This window comes from Sprattus sprattus (genome assembly GCF_963457725.1).
Source record: "Sprattus sprattus genome assembly, chromosome: 5".
Taxonomy (NCBI): domain Eukaryota; kingdom Metazoa; phylum Chordata; class Actinopteri; order Clupeiformes; family Clupeidae; genus Sprattus; species Sprattus sprattus.
Window position 1 is genome coordinate 21,106,265 of NC_137924.1, and position 19,402 is coordinate 21,125,666.

Below are 19,402 nucleotides of genomic sequence, written 5' to 3' on the forward strand. Positions count from 1 at the left end.
CCTGTCTGCGGCCTGTGTCTGAGTGTCTTGGCAGGGTCATAGTGTCTCTTCCTGTGCTGGATGGAGTTCTTCCTTCCTCTGTGTTCATTGACTGTTTATGCTATTATCTGATGATTGTCAGTCTGGGTCTGTGCAGCAGACAGCTCTAGGTCCTCTTGTAGCCTGTAATGAGACCCACAAGCCCCATCATTTGGCATGGGTGAACACAGCATCCCCATCATTACGTTTCATTTGTTTTAGCATAAATTAGCATACTTGGAGCTTTGTGGGAGTAGCTTTGTGTGGGTTCCTATACTTTCTTTTCGTCATTGAAAAAGTCAAGGGCCTTTTCCACACTAGTCCCTACCTACCCACTTCCTCTCCAGTGGCACGTTCAGGTGTCTGCCATATTAGGTGTCATCCCAAACCAATTAGCGGGGAGTGAGTGTGTGTTTATAAAACCCTCCAACAGCGTGACTGCATCAATGCAGGCTTCACAAGCATGTGCAAAATGTGTTAACTCTACCTGTCAGTTGTGTTTCTGGATGCATCGCCGTATTTATCAATAGCAGTAACAAGCTGAAGATTGAAAGGAGGTAAACCTACATAAGACAACATGGGTCTGCATATTACAGCGTATGGATAAGATCCACACAGACATTATGTAAGGGATAATGTAGTCCGCCGGAGAGTAAACAACAAAACACACTCATCATGAAAGGAGTAAACTACAAAACCCACAGAGTTCACTCCCTTGGGGACTGGGACTGGGGAGGGTTACTGAGGGATGGACTTCTTGTCATCCAAGGACATCCCAGTGAGACCAATGGTATTTGTTGATGTGAGGAACTCTCAAGGGCTCGTTTCTAAGACGACATGGTCAATAGATGGGGGAAATATGTCTAAAGCCTCAGCTATCATCAGCTATCGGCCTTGATTGGTTCCTGCCATGCAGTGGGGAACATTTTATTCCTGTCTAGGAATGCGCTAATAACTTATTGTTATGGAGCGTGGAGCGGCTAACGTGCATGGCCGGGGTCAGGACAGTTAATGAGTGAAACGGAGTTTAAACGTCCTGTGTCGGCCGGGAATTCTCTCTCCCCCTCTCTCTCTCTCTCTCTCTCTCTCTCTGTCCCTATGTGCCGCCAGCCTAGTTACTTCAGCGTCTTCCCCCTGCTCAGCTATTTCAGACATCTGACTTCCTTAATGGACTCCACATGTACATTCCTGGATACTCTTCACACTGCGCAGAGGCTGGACTAGCGGGGAAGTGGGATAGAGTGAGGGGGTTTGAGTGTGTGGGGGTGTTGGATGGGGGTCGATTTGGATAACTTTGCTATCCTGAGGATATTGAAAAACGTCAAAAAGAAATGAAAACATTCCATTGCGCAGTGACAAGCCAATGTCCTCAGTGGGGAATGCAGGACCATGTCCCTCCAACTGTGATTTCAGCTTTAAACCACTAAATGAGAAGTTTTATTCACGGTTTGTTTTCATTTTGGGGATTGGGGAGGCTGCCTGTATTCTTTCCCTGTTGCTGTCTTCTGCCCTCAGCCTCTTGTGTTTGTTCATGCTGTACCTTCCCCTCTCTCTCTCTTTCTCTGTATCTCTCTCTCTCTATCTCTCTCCCTTTCTCAAGCTGTAATATCTAAACTTTAATGAGCTGTAATGTCTAATAATTAGTGAGCTGCACTGTCTATCCAGCTGTAATGTCTAACGTCTGTTGTTTTTATGTCCATTTCCTCTTGCAGAGACCGATGACCCAAATGCCGTGCTGTGCTTGTATAAAACTGAGAATGACTGTGTGATGAAGTTCACGTACTCGGAGCATACCAACGGCCAGTCGGTGCTCATGGCGCTGCAGGAGCCAGGTGGGTGACGTCAGGCCTGTGGCACTCCGCTTCACACAACCCTTCTGAAACCTCACTGGGTTGTGTGGTTATGCTTGACTCTGTGCCAGGAGCTCATTGGGATTGAGAGGAAATTAAGTCAAACTGGAGTGTGTGCGTGTGTGTGTGTGTGCATGTGCGTGTGCGTGCGTGTGCGCACACACTGTGTGTGTGTGTGTGTGTGTGTGTGTGTGTGTGTGTGTGTGTGTGCGTGTGCGCGTTCCCTGCTTAGCAGGCCTACTTGTATAGCCTGCGTCATGCCTATGTTTGCATCCGCGGCTCACACTGCTCTGAATGCTTCTCTGTTTTAGAGTGCGGAGCAGCCCCGGATGCCATGACTGTGCTGCTGGCTGTCGTGGGCAGCATTCTGTTGGTGGGCATCGTGTTGATGGCCATCTGGAAGATGGTGATCACCTTCCACGACCGCCGCGAGTTCACCCGCTTCCAGAACGCCCGCTCCAGGGCTCGCTATGAGATGGTAAGGAGGAGCCTTTACTGAGTTTTACAACGAGAGGCTCGCTGATAGGAACCACACGTCTTTAATGTGTCTCGTATCACATCGATTCTAAAGGAAATCAGATGTTTTACACATCATGGTTTCATATTGCTTTGTTATCTAAGAAATGGCCTTTTAAAGAGGGCTTTTCTTATGGTCTTTTGAGGTCAGATGTAGATTAGGCCCTGGCTTTTAGGAGCGGGTGTTCCTGCTCAGTCCCCAAGTCAAAGTCCCATACCTATTCATATCCTCATTGAGTGTCATGTTTACGTTGCATATAAATCTTTGAGATTGAAATCTGTAATGTCTGCATCCAAAACCATGATGATGGCCAAAAAAATGAATCTGCTGATTAAAAGCAGAACCATTCTGGAGCTCATCTCAGTCAGCGAAGAGAGCGAGTGGAACAACTCGGTACCGAGTTGGCTGTGTCAGTCGTTTCAAATCCTGAGTTTTTGAAGATGTTGATTCACCCAGACCGCGCCATAATATCTTTGTTTACTTCACTGAAACATTTTGATACAGTTCTTCTTTCTCACTCTCTTTCTCTCTCTCTCTCTCTCTCTCTCTCTCTCTCTCTGTGTTTCTTTCTCTCTCTGTCTCTCTAGGCATCCAACCCTCTGTACAAACAGCCTATTTCTACACACACAGTGGAGACGGTCTTCCAAATGCAGAGCAAGTCCAGCAACGGAGGAGTGCACTGATGTCCCACTGAGGGGTGGAGAGGGGCACGGCAGGACCGGTCCAAGAAGACGGGGAGCATTTTTTTTTTTAGGGACTGGAGCAAAACTTGCTCAGAACTATCCTTGATCAACCACGTTTCTGACTGATAGCTGAGACACCTGTTTTCCGGTTCTTATTTTCAATACATAACTTTTTGAAGTGGTGTCATTATGGGACTTTTGACTCAAGTTGGCCCAAGTGATTTTGCAGCAATGGAAAAAAAAATGGCAGTAAGAATGGCCAATGATGCCTGCCCAAGGAGCTTATTTTTACAGAATGTCAGAAAGAACTTGGAACTATTTTTTAAGGACCATCCAGTGAACCTGTAGCGAAGAACAGTGAAGCTCCAGTGTGGACCTTAGAAGTGACATTTGCCAAATCTACATAACACATACGTCTCCCACATTGATGCACTGTACATTGACCTGTACAGCCCTATTGAGGCATTGATTTTTCTTGGTGTATGTATATATTTTTTAACTGTGTGCCTTTCATGTGATGCATCCTTAATCTGTTACAGTAAGAGATAACCCTGCTGCAGTGACTGGTTTCCTTCAAGTAGATTTACCAATAGCACATAGTCATCACTTGGACGAACTTGGTACTTACATTACAAAGACCAATAGATTTTTTCACCCTTGTTTTGCACATAAGATGCTATGATTGAGGCTCATAAAGCAATACAACTCATAAGAACATGACTTCCTGTACTACATACAAATAACGCTGCCGCTGGTCCTCATTTGTTGAATGAAGCTAACAGACCGATATTCGATATGACCACAGATTTAGTAACCACAAGGGGGTGGTAACTTGGGTTCATCACTTCATTCATAAGGGCTGGTCATAAAGGGTATGAAGGACAGAAGAAATATGTATTTATACTGGCTGGTGCAGATGATGGGGCACAACCATGATGAGATTTATGTGCATTTGTTGTGGTCCTCTTAAGAGAGTCAGTAGGTCAACTGTGTGTGCGTGCGTGTGTGCGTGCGTGTGTGTGTGTGTGATAAGGGATGTGGGTGTGGGTTGACATGGCTTGCTGCTTTAGTGTGCATGCTTTCTGTGCAGAGATGTTTACACATTCCAGATGCTTCCTTTCACGAATAAGATCGCTCATAGGTGAAGCAATTTTTGTGGACATCCTGGGCAGCTTACACATATGCTCCATCCATACAGACTTGTGTCGAACCATGCCAGTGGAAGACTTGCTACCACACCTCTCCCAGATGTGATGGATCCAGTCATGTAGTCATCACTTACACGCTCAGGGTCACTAGCATCAGAACCTGCAAAAAAACCTTGTTTTATGTTTCAACTGGTCATAAAAAAAAACATTTTTTTTTTAGATCAGTATTGAACCAGTAGGGTGTGTACATGTGTACTTGTGTGTCTGCTTGTGTGTGCTTATTAGCCTGTAAAACTGCTAATAAGATGATTGAGTGTCAATTCGTTTTTTTTTTCTTTCTTTCTCCAGCCTCATAAAAAGTAAGGTGATATAATATAAGCATCATGTTTACCCATCTCTTTGGTATCTGGTATAATTTCATAGTTTTCCATGTAAATACAACATTTCACAGTGACTGGATTAACACTGTAAGCACAGAATATTGGAGACACAGTATACAGTTATTCAATAAATTGATCATTGCAGGGTAGTGTTTTTTTCTCCTTTTCTGGCTTTGTACGATTTCTGCAGTTCAGCGAGTGGTTATCATCAAGCATGCTTCAAACAGAACCTCATAGTCAGCTGGAGCAAGACCGATCAGCCCTGTGTCCTCACCTTGCAACCCATTAGTCCATGTTGCATCCTATGAAGACAAGATGATGATAGTTAGTGGTTTTTGTCTGTGCATTGTGTGTACTCTGCCTGCTGATCTTAATGCATCTGGACAGGGAATGAAACTGGGGGGAGAACATGGGTACCCATACTTACCTTTGGGATGAGATAACCAAGGCATCGCCAGGAAGCAGGGGTGCAGAGTTTTATTGTAAGCTCATATGGATCACTGTGCTTTTCTGTACTAACAGTGATTTATGGTTTTTGATTACTTCTAGAATTCTTCAGTCACTCAGAAAAACCCAAGGGGAGCCATTTAACGACCATGTGCCTGGTCTGGTCAGATCTTCAAACCCACTTAACCTCAACCACCCGTGTGTGTCGTAATAATGTCCAATGCCATTTCTGATCAGCATCAACAGGCACCCTACCCTCAACACCCCTACCTCCAGCAGTGCAGTTAGGCTGTCATGCACCAGCGCATATGTCATAAAGAAAACAAACAGGCCTGAATTCCGGCAGCTGGAAGGGAATGCCTGATGGTCCGAGTGCCCAAGCTTTGAAAGCCTAAATCAATCAGAGGGTCTGTTTGAGACATCCACCATCGGTTCCAGGCATCCACCATCACAGCTGTTATTGTGTGAAAGTGTGTGTGTGTGTATGTGTGCACACATTTCTTTTCTCCCTAAGGACCCTTAGCAGTGGACCCTTGCCTCCCCCAACAAAACACACATGTATACACACACACAAAAGTGAGCTGCTGTTACCAGCTTCCCACCAATTTTGGTACTTCAACTAACGCCTATCCAGTGGATCTCACTTGTTATGGTGCCAAAGGGGGTTGACATACATGTGTTTCACTGCTTCAGATTTGCCATTTCAGACACTCCCTTCAAACTGTGTAAAGTATTATGTGGCTTAATGCACCAACCCTTTGACCATCACAAAGCAACAAGACACACCAAACACAGAGACAGAAGGAACTTTTGCAAAAACAAAATTACTTTTCTGTTCATCTCCATATACTGTCAATGTGCAATCTGAATGATTTTCACATAAAGAATTCTACGGCTCACTGCTGTGCTGTTTCAGTCCTGCAGCGTACTCATAAATCCCAGCTCTGAGGCTCTGGGTTGGGGCCTCTGTTCCCCCAGCATGCTCACAGGGGCAGAGCCCAGGCCCAGCAGACAGATGTGAAGTCATCTCTGGGAGGAGGCCTCTGCTCCGCGGCAGAGGGGAGAGGAATGTAGGTCAGAGTGTTAGTCGCCCACGAGAAGGGGACCTGCAGCAAAGGCACCAATCCCGTCCCTCTCTTTTCGCCTCTCACCTGTGAAACTAACTCCCACTTTGTAACTCAAAATGCACAATAAACAAATTTAAAAAGAAGAAGACAGACAACAGAGCTTATTGAGCTATTCAGTCCCAAACGGTTATTTCAAGACACAAATGTTGGCAGGAGTCTTTCTGGTAAGAGCATTTTGTGATGAAATATTAATGTGTGGTGCAGTAAATACACTGGATGCTTGTTAAGACGAGTGTGAGAGTCTTCTTGCTCTCCTCTTACACACTTGGTCTTTCCTGATCATTTCTCTCTGAGTTGCAGTTTAAATAGCATTGAAATTGAATACAATGAATAGGCTTTAGATCAATCATTTTGTTTTAATGGGAGGACTGCACCTAGCATTACACAGTAATACACACAAGCACTGAGGTGTCACTGAGTATATAACCTTGACTGATTTTAAAACAAACTCCATAGCCCGTTTTGGTTTTATCAGAGTAGGTAATAGTAAGGGACAAGTCTAATCTGCACATTAATTACAGTAGTGCATTAAATAAATGATTTCAGAGAGGATGTCTGGATGATATTTATTGATGGGCCATAAAATACCAGCATGTAAGCAGTCTGAAGTCTGGAACGATAGAGGCCGGGATGGGAAATGGTGAGAGTCCTGGCCTTGTCTTAGGTGAAGTCATGAGAAAACGGCTGGGAGTTATAACCCAGACAGCATGACCAGCATCCTCCAGTTAGCCAGAACCAAGAGATGAAATGTTGCGCAAGAACATGTCTGTTTGTGTGTACGTGTGAGTGTGAATGGTGGGATGCTTGAGGGGAACATGTAGGGCTTGTATCTCTACTGTCTTTGTTTTCAGTAGGCGGAAGAGAGGGAAGACTCTCCTGCCACCTCTCCTTGTGGTTTAGTGCATCCACATGCCTGTTGTTTGTCTTGGTGAGAGAGGCGTGAGCAAAAGGCTCTTTCTCTGAACTCTTTAACTCAGCCATTCCTCACAAACAAATGACAAAACTCACTTTTGCAGCTTCATCTGCCATCCTTCCTCTCTCTATCCCTCTCTCTCTCGCTCTTTCCCTCGTCATTTATCCTGGTTATTTCCTCACCTCTATGCCCTCTATGTTTTTCCTTTTTCCTTCTTTTCACTTTTTAACCTTAATCGTATTTCCTCTCTCATATCTACAAGATGGCTTCTGCCAACATGTCACTTTAGCCTCACCTGTAGTCCCTCTGTTTCACTTCATATTTGCACCCATGTTACTTCTGCTTTTCCCTCCTAGTCTCAGACGCCCTCTCTCACATCCATAAACTTGGTTTCTGCTAATGACTCAGTGTTCGTCTGTGAGGGCTCAGGGAGCCAGTCAGTGATGCACTCCTCTGGCTGTGTCTAATGAGATTGCCGTTTCTAAAACACATCTCCACCTCATGAGAGGGAAATCGGATTGAATTGGCAATCTCTCAGCAGGCCGGCACGGGTGATATGTGAGCCATGGTGACACAGTGAGATGCATTCCTCTGAGGGATCTCCATCTCAAGCAGACACTTAGGAGCTCATCTTTTCAATGGTCAACTCAGTCAAAGTCAAAGCCAAGTCAAAGTCAAAGTGTGTTTATTATTGCATGTACCAAATTGCTTCAGCACAGTAAAATTCTTACGACTTGGCAACCATCATCATCTACGCAGTAGACGTCATACATATAACATATACCAAAAAAAATAACATAAAACTCTATAACACTATGACAACAAAACATATAACATGTAACATTAACATACAACAGTTTAAAGAACAACATATAGCTCTGTAACATTATAACACTATGACACTATAACAATATAACATATAAAATATGACATTAACATTCAACAATTTAGATTAGAAGGGCTAGCAGCAGTTTAAAGTGTGAGGAATGTTAAAAATAAGCTCAAATGTCTATAAAATTGTGCAAATATATCTCTAGGAAGTGAATAGTATGAGTGGGGGAGCAGGGAGTAAGTGAGGGTGGCGACTGTTCAGTGGGTCAGTGTTGCTGATTCAGAAGCCTTACAGCCTGGGGGAAAAAGCTGTTTGTGAGTCTGGTAGTCCGTGTTCGGATGCTCCGGTAGCGTCTACCAGACGGCAGCAATGAAAAAAGTCCATAGCTTGGGTGGCTGTTGTCCTTTAAAATATTTTGTGCTTTCCTCAGGCATCTAGTGTTATAGATGCCTTGCACGGAGGGGAGATGGCTGACGGTGATACGCTCCGCTGTCTTCACCACCCTCTGCAGGGCCTTGCATTCGGCAGCGGAGCAGCTACCATATCAGGCAGTAATGCAGCCTGAGAGGATGCTCTCAATGGTGCATCTGTAAAAGTCAGTGAAACTCTGGACCAGAGGACCAGAGGGACTCAAACATGTGGGGAATAAGACCTGGACTGATGAAGTGGTGGGCTAACACTGTCTAATGTAAGGGAATCCTTCTGAATGAGGGCACTGTTTCTTCTTTTTGAAAGGGGGTGGCTACATCACATCACATATTCAGTCCTGTAAACTTCAAAAAAGAGAAATGAGTTACGTCCCAAACTAAACTCAATCACTGAATCACTCCCCTCCTCATGCTTAATAAATCCCAGCTGTCTGTACATGATGCACGTTCAATTTACACAAACTATGCAGCATATCAGCAAACCACTCCTTATTAAACAGATCCAGTTATACTGTAGTTTCTCACAATTGAGTGCAACAGAGATGAAGCAGGGGCTAAATGAGGGGGTGGTGGGCTGAAAGATTCAGGAGCCCCAGGGCTGGACAGAGACCCTGAAACATGTCAGACAGCACAGATTTGTGATATTTAGATTATTAAGCCAATCTGTTTCACAATTTACAGCTACGCCCTGGAAACCTAATGGAGCCCACCAAGTTCTGACATTTTTCCTGAGTAATTGGCTAAAAACAAATGACAATGTGTCACACAAAGATGCCTCCGCTCTTTTGACACATTGTGCAGCTTGGTTTCCATTCTGATCAGAGCCCCTTTGTAATGTAAATACTGTTGTGTTAACCATGGCCTAGTTCCCATGTCTGATCTGGGAGCAAAGTGGTGAATGTTTTCTTAATTTGCTTCTTCATCCACATGACATCACCACATTGCCCCATCAGCAAGTGATGGTGCTTGCTTCTGTGTGCACCCAGTGTTTGCTAATTGTCATCCCCACCAGGTGCATATGATCGACATGTTCCCAGTGGCCTCCAACGAAAGTTTTGCATCTCACAGACACCCCCTGCAGGACCACAGGCTTTCTGTCCACAGACCTACACTTTGTACTCATGCTAGGAACAAACAATCTTGCTGCCATGTTTTTATCAATGGAGTAAAGGACCACTGAAAAAGTTGCGTTATGCCGCCACCCTCTGGGTTCAAGTAGAACGTTAACATTTTTTACTAAACAAATATTTGTCATGCACTTAACTATACTTGTGATATAACTGACAGCCTATTTAAGATGTCAAAGAATGTATCTTCATCGTTAACCACATTATTCATTTAATGCATCTATATCTATCCTACAACCACTGCATTTCCTGTGTAGTGTAAATGTATACTTTTGGAAGCAAAACAGTGCAATCTGGTTTCATTCACTGTGATTTATCGCCACCTGCAGCATGAAAGGGAAGACTGCACGTTCTTAAATCGGGTCTCATTTCACATTACCAACTGCTGTTGTCACCATCTTTATTAGTAATGGTTAGCTGAGCACAAACAAACAGATCACTCTGCACTGGACGTCCTCCATGAAACCCATCTGGAGGATGGCGCAAGTTTAAGGTCATGTGCTCTGATGAAAGGTCAAATCCCTGCTCACTCACAATTTCTAGGAACTCTGGGCAGTGATTTACTGAAGACACCTGTATTTTGCTGTCTGTGGGTGTGTGTGTGTTTATATGTCTGTTTTTGAGTGTTCCCATGTGTATATATCAAACTGTGTGTGTGGGTGTGTCTGCATGAGTATGCGTTTGTATGAGTGTGTGTGTGCAAGTCCAGTCCGCAGTACCATGCTTGAGTATTGCAGCTCTGTGACAAACCATGAAAAACCATGACAGAGAAATATATGGTTTGAATATATCACTAAACACCTGTGTGTATGTGTGTGTGTGTGTGTGTGTGTGTGTGTGTTTGTTTGTGTGTGTGTGTTTGTTTGTGTGTGTGTGTGTGTGTGTGTGTGTGTGTGTGTGTGTGTGTGTGTGTGTGTGTCTGTCTGTGTCTGTGTACTCACATGTACTGTATGTGCATACAAATTTGCACATGGATGTGTGCAGGATGTGTGGCTCAACAAAAACAGGCACCAACACCACCACCCCCTCCTGTCTGGCGCACACGAGCAGCAGGATGTTAAGTCATGGAGTGGCAGTCTGTGGGCACCGCTGTTAAAACAGCCTTGAACAAAGGAGCCCTTATCCTCACCAGATCACCTCCTGTGGCCCATGTTGAGTGCTAACTGGGTTAACTGCATGGGTGCCCAGAAATGATCTGGACAGTGAAAAAAGCTTTGCGTAAGGATATGTAGCCCAATGTGTGAATTCCATTATACCAGTGTAATGTCCATGTATGTTAATTTAAGTCCATTTGTGATGTGAAATTGAAAACACAAGTGATGAATAATCTCTTGAAATCTCTGAAAATGTTCTGCATTCCTGTAATTACAGTGTCTCTCTATATTTTTAAGCATATGTTTTATGTGAATGTTCTAGATCTGAAGTTTAATTACAGCAACGCTGAATGGACCACTGTAATGTGAGACCTTGACCCAAATGATTAAAGATCTGAATGATAAATAGGATTTCTGATCACACTGAAAAACTATCACATGATTTATTTACTTGTCATTTACAACAACGCTGGTTATGTAATTATATTAAACTGAAATAAGCCTACTAGTTATTAAGACTTTTATTTTTGTTGAGGAATAGTTTAGGTCTTCAAGTAAGCTTTACTGTAAAACATTTTCAATACTTCATGTTTGTGTTCAGACTAATCAGTCTTAGCTATACAGCAAGGGAGTGGACAGGAAATATACAGCAACACCCATTTAATTCTATATACACCTAATTAGACCAAGTCAGGAAATCTGAAAGTGATTAGGCGACTCACAATGTCTGTGCAAGTGAGTAATATCCTGTAGCCTAAAAGGAAAACAAATAAATAATAATCCACTCAATTTTGAATTTCCAGATACGGTCTCGAACACATTGTAGTCTTGAAAAATGTATATTTGCCCATCACAAGCAGTGTTATATCTCATTAACATTTCATTTCAGTTAAAAGGGTAAATGCAGCTGTGAATTTCATATGACATGAAGGTGTTAATCACCCAACTGAGAAGAACAAGGCACTATTCTCTGTTGGTTAAAAGGGGGGAAAAGCACTCAATAATTAATACTTGGTAATCAACACACAGGAGATTTAACTATATATCTTTAACTATATACATACATGTAATAGTGAATGAACTTTTCTTATGAATATTCCTACACTTCCAAATGCACCTACATGCATTAACTGTATTCACATTAAAACAATGTTTTACACAAATATTAAATGACAACAAACATCCAAGCAGGCTTAGTCAGTCATATTTGGATGGCAGCTGTTCAAATCAAACTACAGGTTTTACTCTGTGTTAAACATAAGATTCCTTCTTTTCCGAAGCATGGTCTGGTTGCCACAGCACCTTTCAACATCAATTCGTCCATCTGAAGTCTAATAAAGAAGGTTCGTACAAACAGCTGTGAATTCACTATTTCTATTTGGCCCATATGCTAGCCGGGATATGATGTTCACAACCTAGCCTTCAGGTAACGTCATGTGCACAAATCATTGTGCATTAGTGTTTTGCTGTGGCATGTCCACCGATAGCAGGATAGGTTATCGGTTACAGATAACACTAGAGTATTTTAAAACCACTTTGCCTCGTCAACCTTGATCTGACAAGGCGAGGGAAGCGCCTCTTGGATTCGGTAATCTTCGCATAGCTACCGTAGACATACCTCAGTGAACATTCACGAAGTTTGGCAGAAGTTTACCGTAGTGAAGTTCCACTAGGGCTTCCCCCTCTCTCCCACTCGATGAATAACACCGTTCCTCCCATCGCGGGATAACGTCAGACCCCGTGCGGTCCGTTTGGGAGAGTTCCCGGTAGTGGTGGGTTGGGAATCGTATTTAAGGTTGGGAGGCAGATGTGCACATTAACTCAGCGCGGACAACAGCAGCTGCTGTGCACTCACACATGCCCTAGTAGTTTTATTAGACTAAGAGGATGCGTCCATTGATTCTAGCTTTAGCGGTCTGCTTCGTCCTGAAGGAAGTTCAAGGCTGGGGATGGGAGAATGGGATACTTCATAACTCTATATGGCTGGGTAATATTTTGTCTTGCTTAAATGTAATAATGGTGTTTCTTGTATACGGACTCAAATATGCTAGCAGCCTATTACAAAAACTGAAAATGAATTGTTTCTTTTAAAAAACGACATTTTTCTTTATGTATTGACATGCAGCAGTTTCTGATGAAGAGGGCATTTTGAAAAAGTGCAGAGAAATGTAAGAATAGTTTGCATCTGTTGGCAGACTGGTTTGTGTAAATACAACATATTTATATTATATTATATATTATGTTATAACCAACTTTGGCAGAACATAACCATTCATGGTTTGCCAGAAGACGACTATGTTGTGTGCATTGTGCCCTTGATCAGGTGTTTTTGCTTAATTTGTTAACGGCACTATCTTGTGATTCTTCACATCTCAAGCCATTAATAATCTCAAATAAGGGTCATCAGCCCTTAACTCATCTAACAATCTAAAGGATCTAACCTACAGGCCATTAGGTGTTGCAGTGCACTGGAATTAATTATGTGCTGGCAAATAGCACACATCTGGAATGTAAAAAGTTTACAGTAGTGCGTCATGTGGCCTACCTTTATTATTTGGGTCTGTAAAATGCTGCAACTGGTGTAACACACCAAGGGGTTTAATGGGTCCGTGCTGTCTCAGAGTGGGAGGTTAAGAAAGTGAAAAGATTGGCTTACAGATAATTTGCAGAGGGCTCCAACTTCTAAAAGGTCATGCATGCGTAATGTCAAAACAGAGTTCAAAGGAGCGTGCAGCACTGAAAAGACCCAAGACCTGCAAAGATGCCAAGTGGGGGATGCCCTGGCAACCGCTGGTTTATGTGTTCTGCTCCAACTGCATTAGAACAGATTTGATAAACATGACTTTTTCTCTGTAAAACCCTATGTGTGGCTATGCCAGTGTTATCTGATTTGAATTGTCTTGGGTGCATTTCCTCTGTTACCCCTGGCATACAGAGATCTGTTTGAACGTATTTGCAGGAGGCTTGTGCAGGAAATGTTAAACAGACAAAACAAGTTCTATAATAGGGCAATAGAATTGTTAATTGACAAGTGCTTTTTTTGTGTTTCAACAGAACAAGCTGCTGGAGTCTACCACCGGGAATCTCGAAAGGGGAGATATCAGCTGACATTCAAGGAGGCCAAGGCTGTATGCAAGTACGAGGGGGGGAATCTGGCCACTTACGAACAGCTGGAGGCTGCTCGTCAAATAGGTCTGTATCCCCTCTGGGTAGCTGGATGCCTAGAGTGCCTCTGGCAAAAAACAAAGTGCTGTCATCACTTGGGTCTTGCCTGTGGAAACAATAGGATCAAAGCCAGATAATCCAAGTGTGTGTAAAAGAGTGAGAGCAAAATAGCACACATGCATTTGGGTGTGTGTGTGTGTGTGTGTGTGTGTGTGTGTGTGTGAGAGAGGATGGGGGGCTGGGTGGAGGGTGAGCAAACACAGTGATAAACATCTATTTTGTAATGTTTTCCAAGCATATGCCCCAGTGTATGTCTGAACTTGATGAACTGCAGAGATTCATGGCAAATTTGAACAAGAGGGGTCTGGGTAGATAAATTATTCCATCAGATGCCCTTTCCTGTACTAGGTGAAATTATACCACCAAAGATTAAATAAAAAAAAAAGCTTTTCTTTGGTGGGTAGCATCTGCGTCACAGCTTTACTCTGAAACCAGACAGATCTTATCCAGGCCCTGGGCACAAGGCTTGGTGACTTTGTCTCCTGGTGCCTGTTGCCAGTGGTGGTCGTCCCAGGAGGTCCGTCTTTATTCGTTATTTCATGGTTGTTCTCACCAGATTGAGCTTTTCCCACAGAAGAGTCTTTTATGTCCCTCTTTGCAAACTCTGAGAGGGTTTGTCTGTGGTTACAGCATTGGCTGAGAGACAACAACTATTCACGGTCTGATTTGGGTTACCTTGTGGGGTTGTCTTGCAATCAAAGGTTTTACTCTGTTAGACTCCATACAGTGGAGCTATTCAGTTGTCAGGCCTGGGGCGGGGGTCCGGGCCGGTCTGTGAGGTAAATTGCACTGGCATTTTGAGTAGGCTGCTTTTTTCCTTTAAAAAAATAATAAAAATAGAATAATGGAAGTTTATCATTTTTGTTTGATCCTGTGTCACAATTATTTCCATAACCCATTTGTCCTGTCTCACTGTCTAACAGTTATCCCTGTTTGTCCCAGACCAATCAATGTAGATAAAAGTCATCCCTGACTGATGTATGTGCTGCTCTCCACTCTTGCGTGTCTCAAGTGTTCTTCTCAGTGCCCGTGATCCTGTTCTTGCTAGCATGATAGCCTGGTTAGTTAGACAAAATGTCGTCTTCTACTTAAAAAAAAAAAACACACAAAAAAGTTGACTCAAAAAACAGGCAACTCAACAGTGAATAGTCAGCATAGTATACATCTGTCTGTGTGAGGCCCATGTGCTCACTTTCCAGCTAATGCAATTTGGTGTGTTAAGAATATAACTTGAGAGAGCATTTTGAATTAGTAAAATTCTAAATGTTTGTGATAAGGCTCGCCCGGACTGATTTCTGAACATGGTGTATATTGCCATTTTAATGTAGAAATGCCTTGGGCCTTTGTGTCTTGTTTTTATGCAATACGAGAGAGCTTAAACTGTTGAATATTTCACTCAAAACAATGATACATTTGTGTGTTTTTCTCCCCACACAGGGTTTCATGTGTGTTCTGCGGGCTGGTTTGACAAAGGACGAGTGGGCTACCCCATAGTCAAAGCTGGTGCCAACTGTGGTTTCGGAAAGGTCGGCATCATCGACTATGGCTACAGGCTGAACAAGAGCGAGAGATGGGACGTCTACTGCTACAACCCTCACGGTAAGACTGAGACAAATGGGTGTGAAACAAGTGTGGTAGTGATGCGTGACCAATGGATTACATGGGTCAAATGGAGTGTGGTTTGCGTAGGAAGCTACAAAAATAATAAATCTCTTCTTGAGGCAATGCCAGTCTCCTTCCTTAGAAATGGGGTATGTCAGATGTGTCGACAGACGTATGATGGCGTATGGCTAACATGTGAGTCATTCTGAGAGGTCTCGAAACAAGTGAAAACAATTTAGGGTCTCCAAGGGCAACAGAGACTTGCTGAGGTGCTAAATCACATGGCCATCTGTTTTTATGGAATGTGGTTTTGGAGAAGGGGTGTTGTTAAAATGGGATGTGTCCAGTAACTGAAAATACATGAAATTCTAAAAATTGCTATATTTACTAGTTTAGTATTTTCAGCACTGGTTAGAGTACTTTTTAAAGTTGGGGAATTAATCGTAATTCAAACTAGGGATGTGTATGCAGATGCTGGATCAAGAAGCGAGTCTCTGAGAATTGATCAGAGCTAGGACTATTTTTGATAACTTAGCGCTTACAACAGCTTTAGAATTTAAACGTATTTATGTTGGTGTTAATGGCACGATAATGTTAATAATTAGAGGAATGTTCTATATGTATGTAAATAATATATATTCAAGAAATCAGTGTTAAGACATAATTGATGAACTGATCTCTCTCTTGCTCACAGTAAATAATTATTAACTGTAAAGAATCACCAAGTGGCTATATGTTTACATTTTGCTTGGTTGCTTAGATACCATGGTTGGTAGACTCACCCACAGGTTGATATCACTGTGACTTTTTCCAAAGGAAAGGGGATTTGTGGTCTACATTTAAAAAGCCCACGGCACAAGGATGAGGGAAGTGGGATAACTGTTGTATGCAATGACGCACTGTGACAAACAATGACATGACCCTGTAAACTTCACAGCTTTGGATGAGTCATCAAGTTAAGAGAAACGGAGCAGATCCCAATGCCTCTGAGAATGTCCAAGTCTGTTGTGACAAGTGTGCTGAGATTTCCCAATACGAGAAAGTGTGTTTTCCCTCTTTAGAAAATGTTTACAGGTCAGTCAGTCCCCCTTGTAAGGGTGTATCTGAAAACCACCCACAAGAGTACATTTTTTTCATGTAAAGTGCCTTAGAAGCAGCCAATGAAGTTAGTCTTGCCAAGATGCTACTGGCCAGCCAGCTTGAATTAGACATGGATAATTTGCCTCTAGCTGAAATGTGAAGTGTGTAATGTGTTTTATTAGGTAAAGAGATATCAGAGGTGTCTAGTTAGCCAGTAGTATTTGGGATGGTAGTTTGTTTCTTGAAAAGTTTGTTGTTTATTTGTTTGTGTTGAATTTATCAAAATAGTTTTGTAGCTGCAAAAATAGGACCCTTTTGCCATTAGGCTGTCTTACAACAATGCTATGGTATTTCTGGGCTGGATAGAACTGAACTCTGAGGTGAAAACTAAGTTACACTGTTGTCTCACGGTACCTATAACATTATACCAGGAAGGTATCTACCCTTCCGCCAATTTGTGCAGTAAATGCTGTATGACCACATATACAGACAACATGGCACCAGATGTGGTTTAAGAGTTCATATACTCCCCAAGGATGAGATCACATCCACAGACGGGCTCAAGGCAGCCAAATGGTCTTTCTTTCTCCCTGGTTCTTTGATAGAGAGAAGGCAGGGTCTGCATTTCTGGTAAAACATGGAAATTGGGAGAAAATGACCCAGCAGTCTTTTCACCCCCTAGCAAGCTATTGATGTCACAAGACACATATGGAGTTCATTTTCCATTTCCCAAAAAAATAAGAGTTGTGTTTCAGACTACATATGGGAAATGTAATATTTAATTCAAGTACAAATGACCCAAAACAGGGTGTTCATGTGTCCAATAAAAACTATAATTTGTATTTTTGTCTGCCCTCATGTATTACTTGTGTTTTATTTGTACATTAAACTGCATACATTATATTATTCCCTGATGTACTTTTTTGTAAAAAAATAAATACAAAGTATGTCATTTGTAATCATTTTGCTACCCTGGCATGTGAAATCAGTGCTATTAGATGTATACATAGGCTTTGTGCCACAGTTAAATTACATAAAAAAATGTCATCTCTTTTCTTGACAGCAAAAGAATGTGGCGGAGTCCACACAGACCCCAGGAAGGTGCTTAACACTCCCGGGTACCCCGAGGAATACCAGGACGAGCAGATCTGCTACTGGCACATCCGTGTTCAGTATGGTCAGAGGGTCCGCCTGACCTTCCTGGATTTCGACATTGAGGATGACACCGCCTGTCTCAGCGACTACCTCGAGATCTATGACAGCTATGACGATGTGTCTGGATTTGCAGGAAGGTGAATTGTACAAAACATGGCTGGTCTACTGCTGACCTCGTCAAAATCAGCACATTAACCATGACAGTTAGGGCGATGGGGTGTAGCCTTGCACTCCTAGCACACATTCACTGCCGACTCACAATCAATCTAGTCTGGATCTGTTCCATTGGATTCTAGCTGGGTTTGGGATGCAGCTGATTTACATCACTTCAAATTATTGTTAAAAATGATGAGTACTGACGTGAGTGCTGAGACCACACAAGGAGATAAGCTTTAACCTTTGACCTTTACAAAGGTTTCGTTGAGTTGTCAACAGCTTTGTCCACATAATAGATCCAACACCCTTGAAAGGTTTTAACTATTCGTCATCACCTCAGCCACTACTTTGTACAGCTAATTAAGAACAAAGATTCAGCCTGATGCATTTAGCCTCCACTGAGCCTTTCCACACAGTGAAAAGCACCCTTGGCTATAACAGTGGTATGACTGGCAACACCGACAGCAGGAATCATTTGATGACACAATAAATACCAATAAATATACTTATAGGATTGTATGTAGCAGAAATGTGTTCAAAACACGTTCAATGAAATTGGAACACATGTTTCAACACATTCTCAACAAAACACTGTAATTTATTTTACCATAGGTTCTGTGGAGATGAGTTACCAGAGGACTTCATTAGCACAGGTAACCATATCCGCAATCTATCATCCTTATTAAAAAATGAAAAAAGTATTAATCTTAACATCTAGACTGTGTGTGTGTGTGTGTGTGTGTGTGTGTGTGTGTGTGTGTGTGTGTGTGTGTGTGTGTGTGTGTGTGTGTGTGTGTGTGTGAGAGAGAGAGAGATAGAGAGAGAGAGAGAGAGAGAGAGAGAGGGAGAGAAAGAGGTAGGCTACTGCAAGTAAAGTCAAGACTATCTTTGCCAAGAATCAAACATTTAGTACTTGTTCCTTGTATATTTATATTATTTCACATTACATCATTAACTCATTTAGCAGAACATTTTTTCCAAAGAGAATTAGAAGTGAGAAACAAAACTCAAGCTATAGTAGGCCTACAGCAGACATTGGACTAAGTACGAAGTACTTAAGTAGGCTACAAAATCTATTTAAGTAGTAAATCTATTCAATAAAACAAATTGCAAGGAGATCAGGTAAAATAACACAGTAATTGTCAGTCATAGGGTGTTAGATGAGTGTTAGGTTGTTAGAGGTGTTGGGAGAAGAGGTGCTCTTTGAAGACATGAGTCTTCAAGAGATTCTTGAAGATAGAGAGGGATCTTCTATATTAGCCTATGAGCCTAACCACAATTTTGAATTAATTTGTCAAAAATATCTGTTTGCAGGTAACGTCATGACACTTAAGTTCATGTCAGACTCCTCAGTAACAGCTGGGGGCTTCCAGCTTGAGTACATCGCCATGGACTCTAGCCTACTCAACGAGACCATCATCTGACCACTGTTCTTGTACCTCTTTTTTTTTTCAATCATTTTAATTTATCATGGTATTGTTTACTCCCGTAGTGTAACCCAGTCTCCAAATGAAGGTGCTGCTTAATAAATAAGGATTTTTTTTTGTACACAAGTTTGGCGTGTGTCCTGAAAATGATTTCCTTCATAGCATTTTAAGTGGCATAAGAAATTGCAAGAAA

The 19,402-nt window shown here is 42.4% G+C and overlaps 2 protein-coding genes across 2 annotated transcripts in view; both read left to right on the forward strand.

The window, feature by feature from the left end:
- The window catches only part of itgb5 (integrin, beta 5), a 42,555-nt gene extending 37,868 nt beyond the window's left edge, over window positions 1-4,687 (forward strand). The window contains exons 13-15 of the mRNA XM_080839156.1: window positions 1,731-1,850; window positions 2,180-2,346; window positions 2,973-4,687. Coding sequence (XP_080695282.1) covers window positions 1,731-1,850; window positions 2,180-2,346; window positions 2,973-3,068 — 383 coding nt within the window. The 3' untranslated portion in view covers window positions 3,069-4,687. The remainder of the gene's footprint in view (window positions 1-1,730; window positions 1,851-2,179; window positions 2,347-2,972) is intronic.
- A 7,718-nt stretch (window positions 4,688-12,405) lies between these two features.
- Window positions 12,406-19,295, forward strand: tnfaip6 (tumor necrosis factor, alpha-induced protein 6). Its single transcript, XM_080838752.1, has 6 exons — window positions 12,406-12,551; window positions 13,619-13,756; window positions 15,227-15,388; window positions 17,535-17,763; window positions 18,395-18,435; window positions 19,097-19,295. Exons 1-6 carry the CDS (start codon window positions 12,452-12,454, stop codon window positions 19,204-19,206), a joined length of 780 nt encoding a protein of 259 aa, XP_080694878.1. The 5' UTR covers window positions 12,406-12,451; the 3' UTR covers window positions 19,207-19,295.
- The last annotated feature ends 107 nt before the right edge of the window (window positions 19,296-19,402 follow it).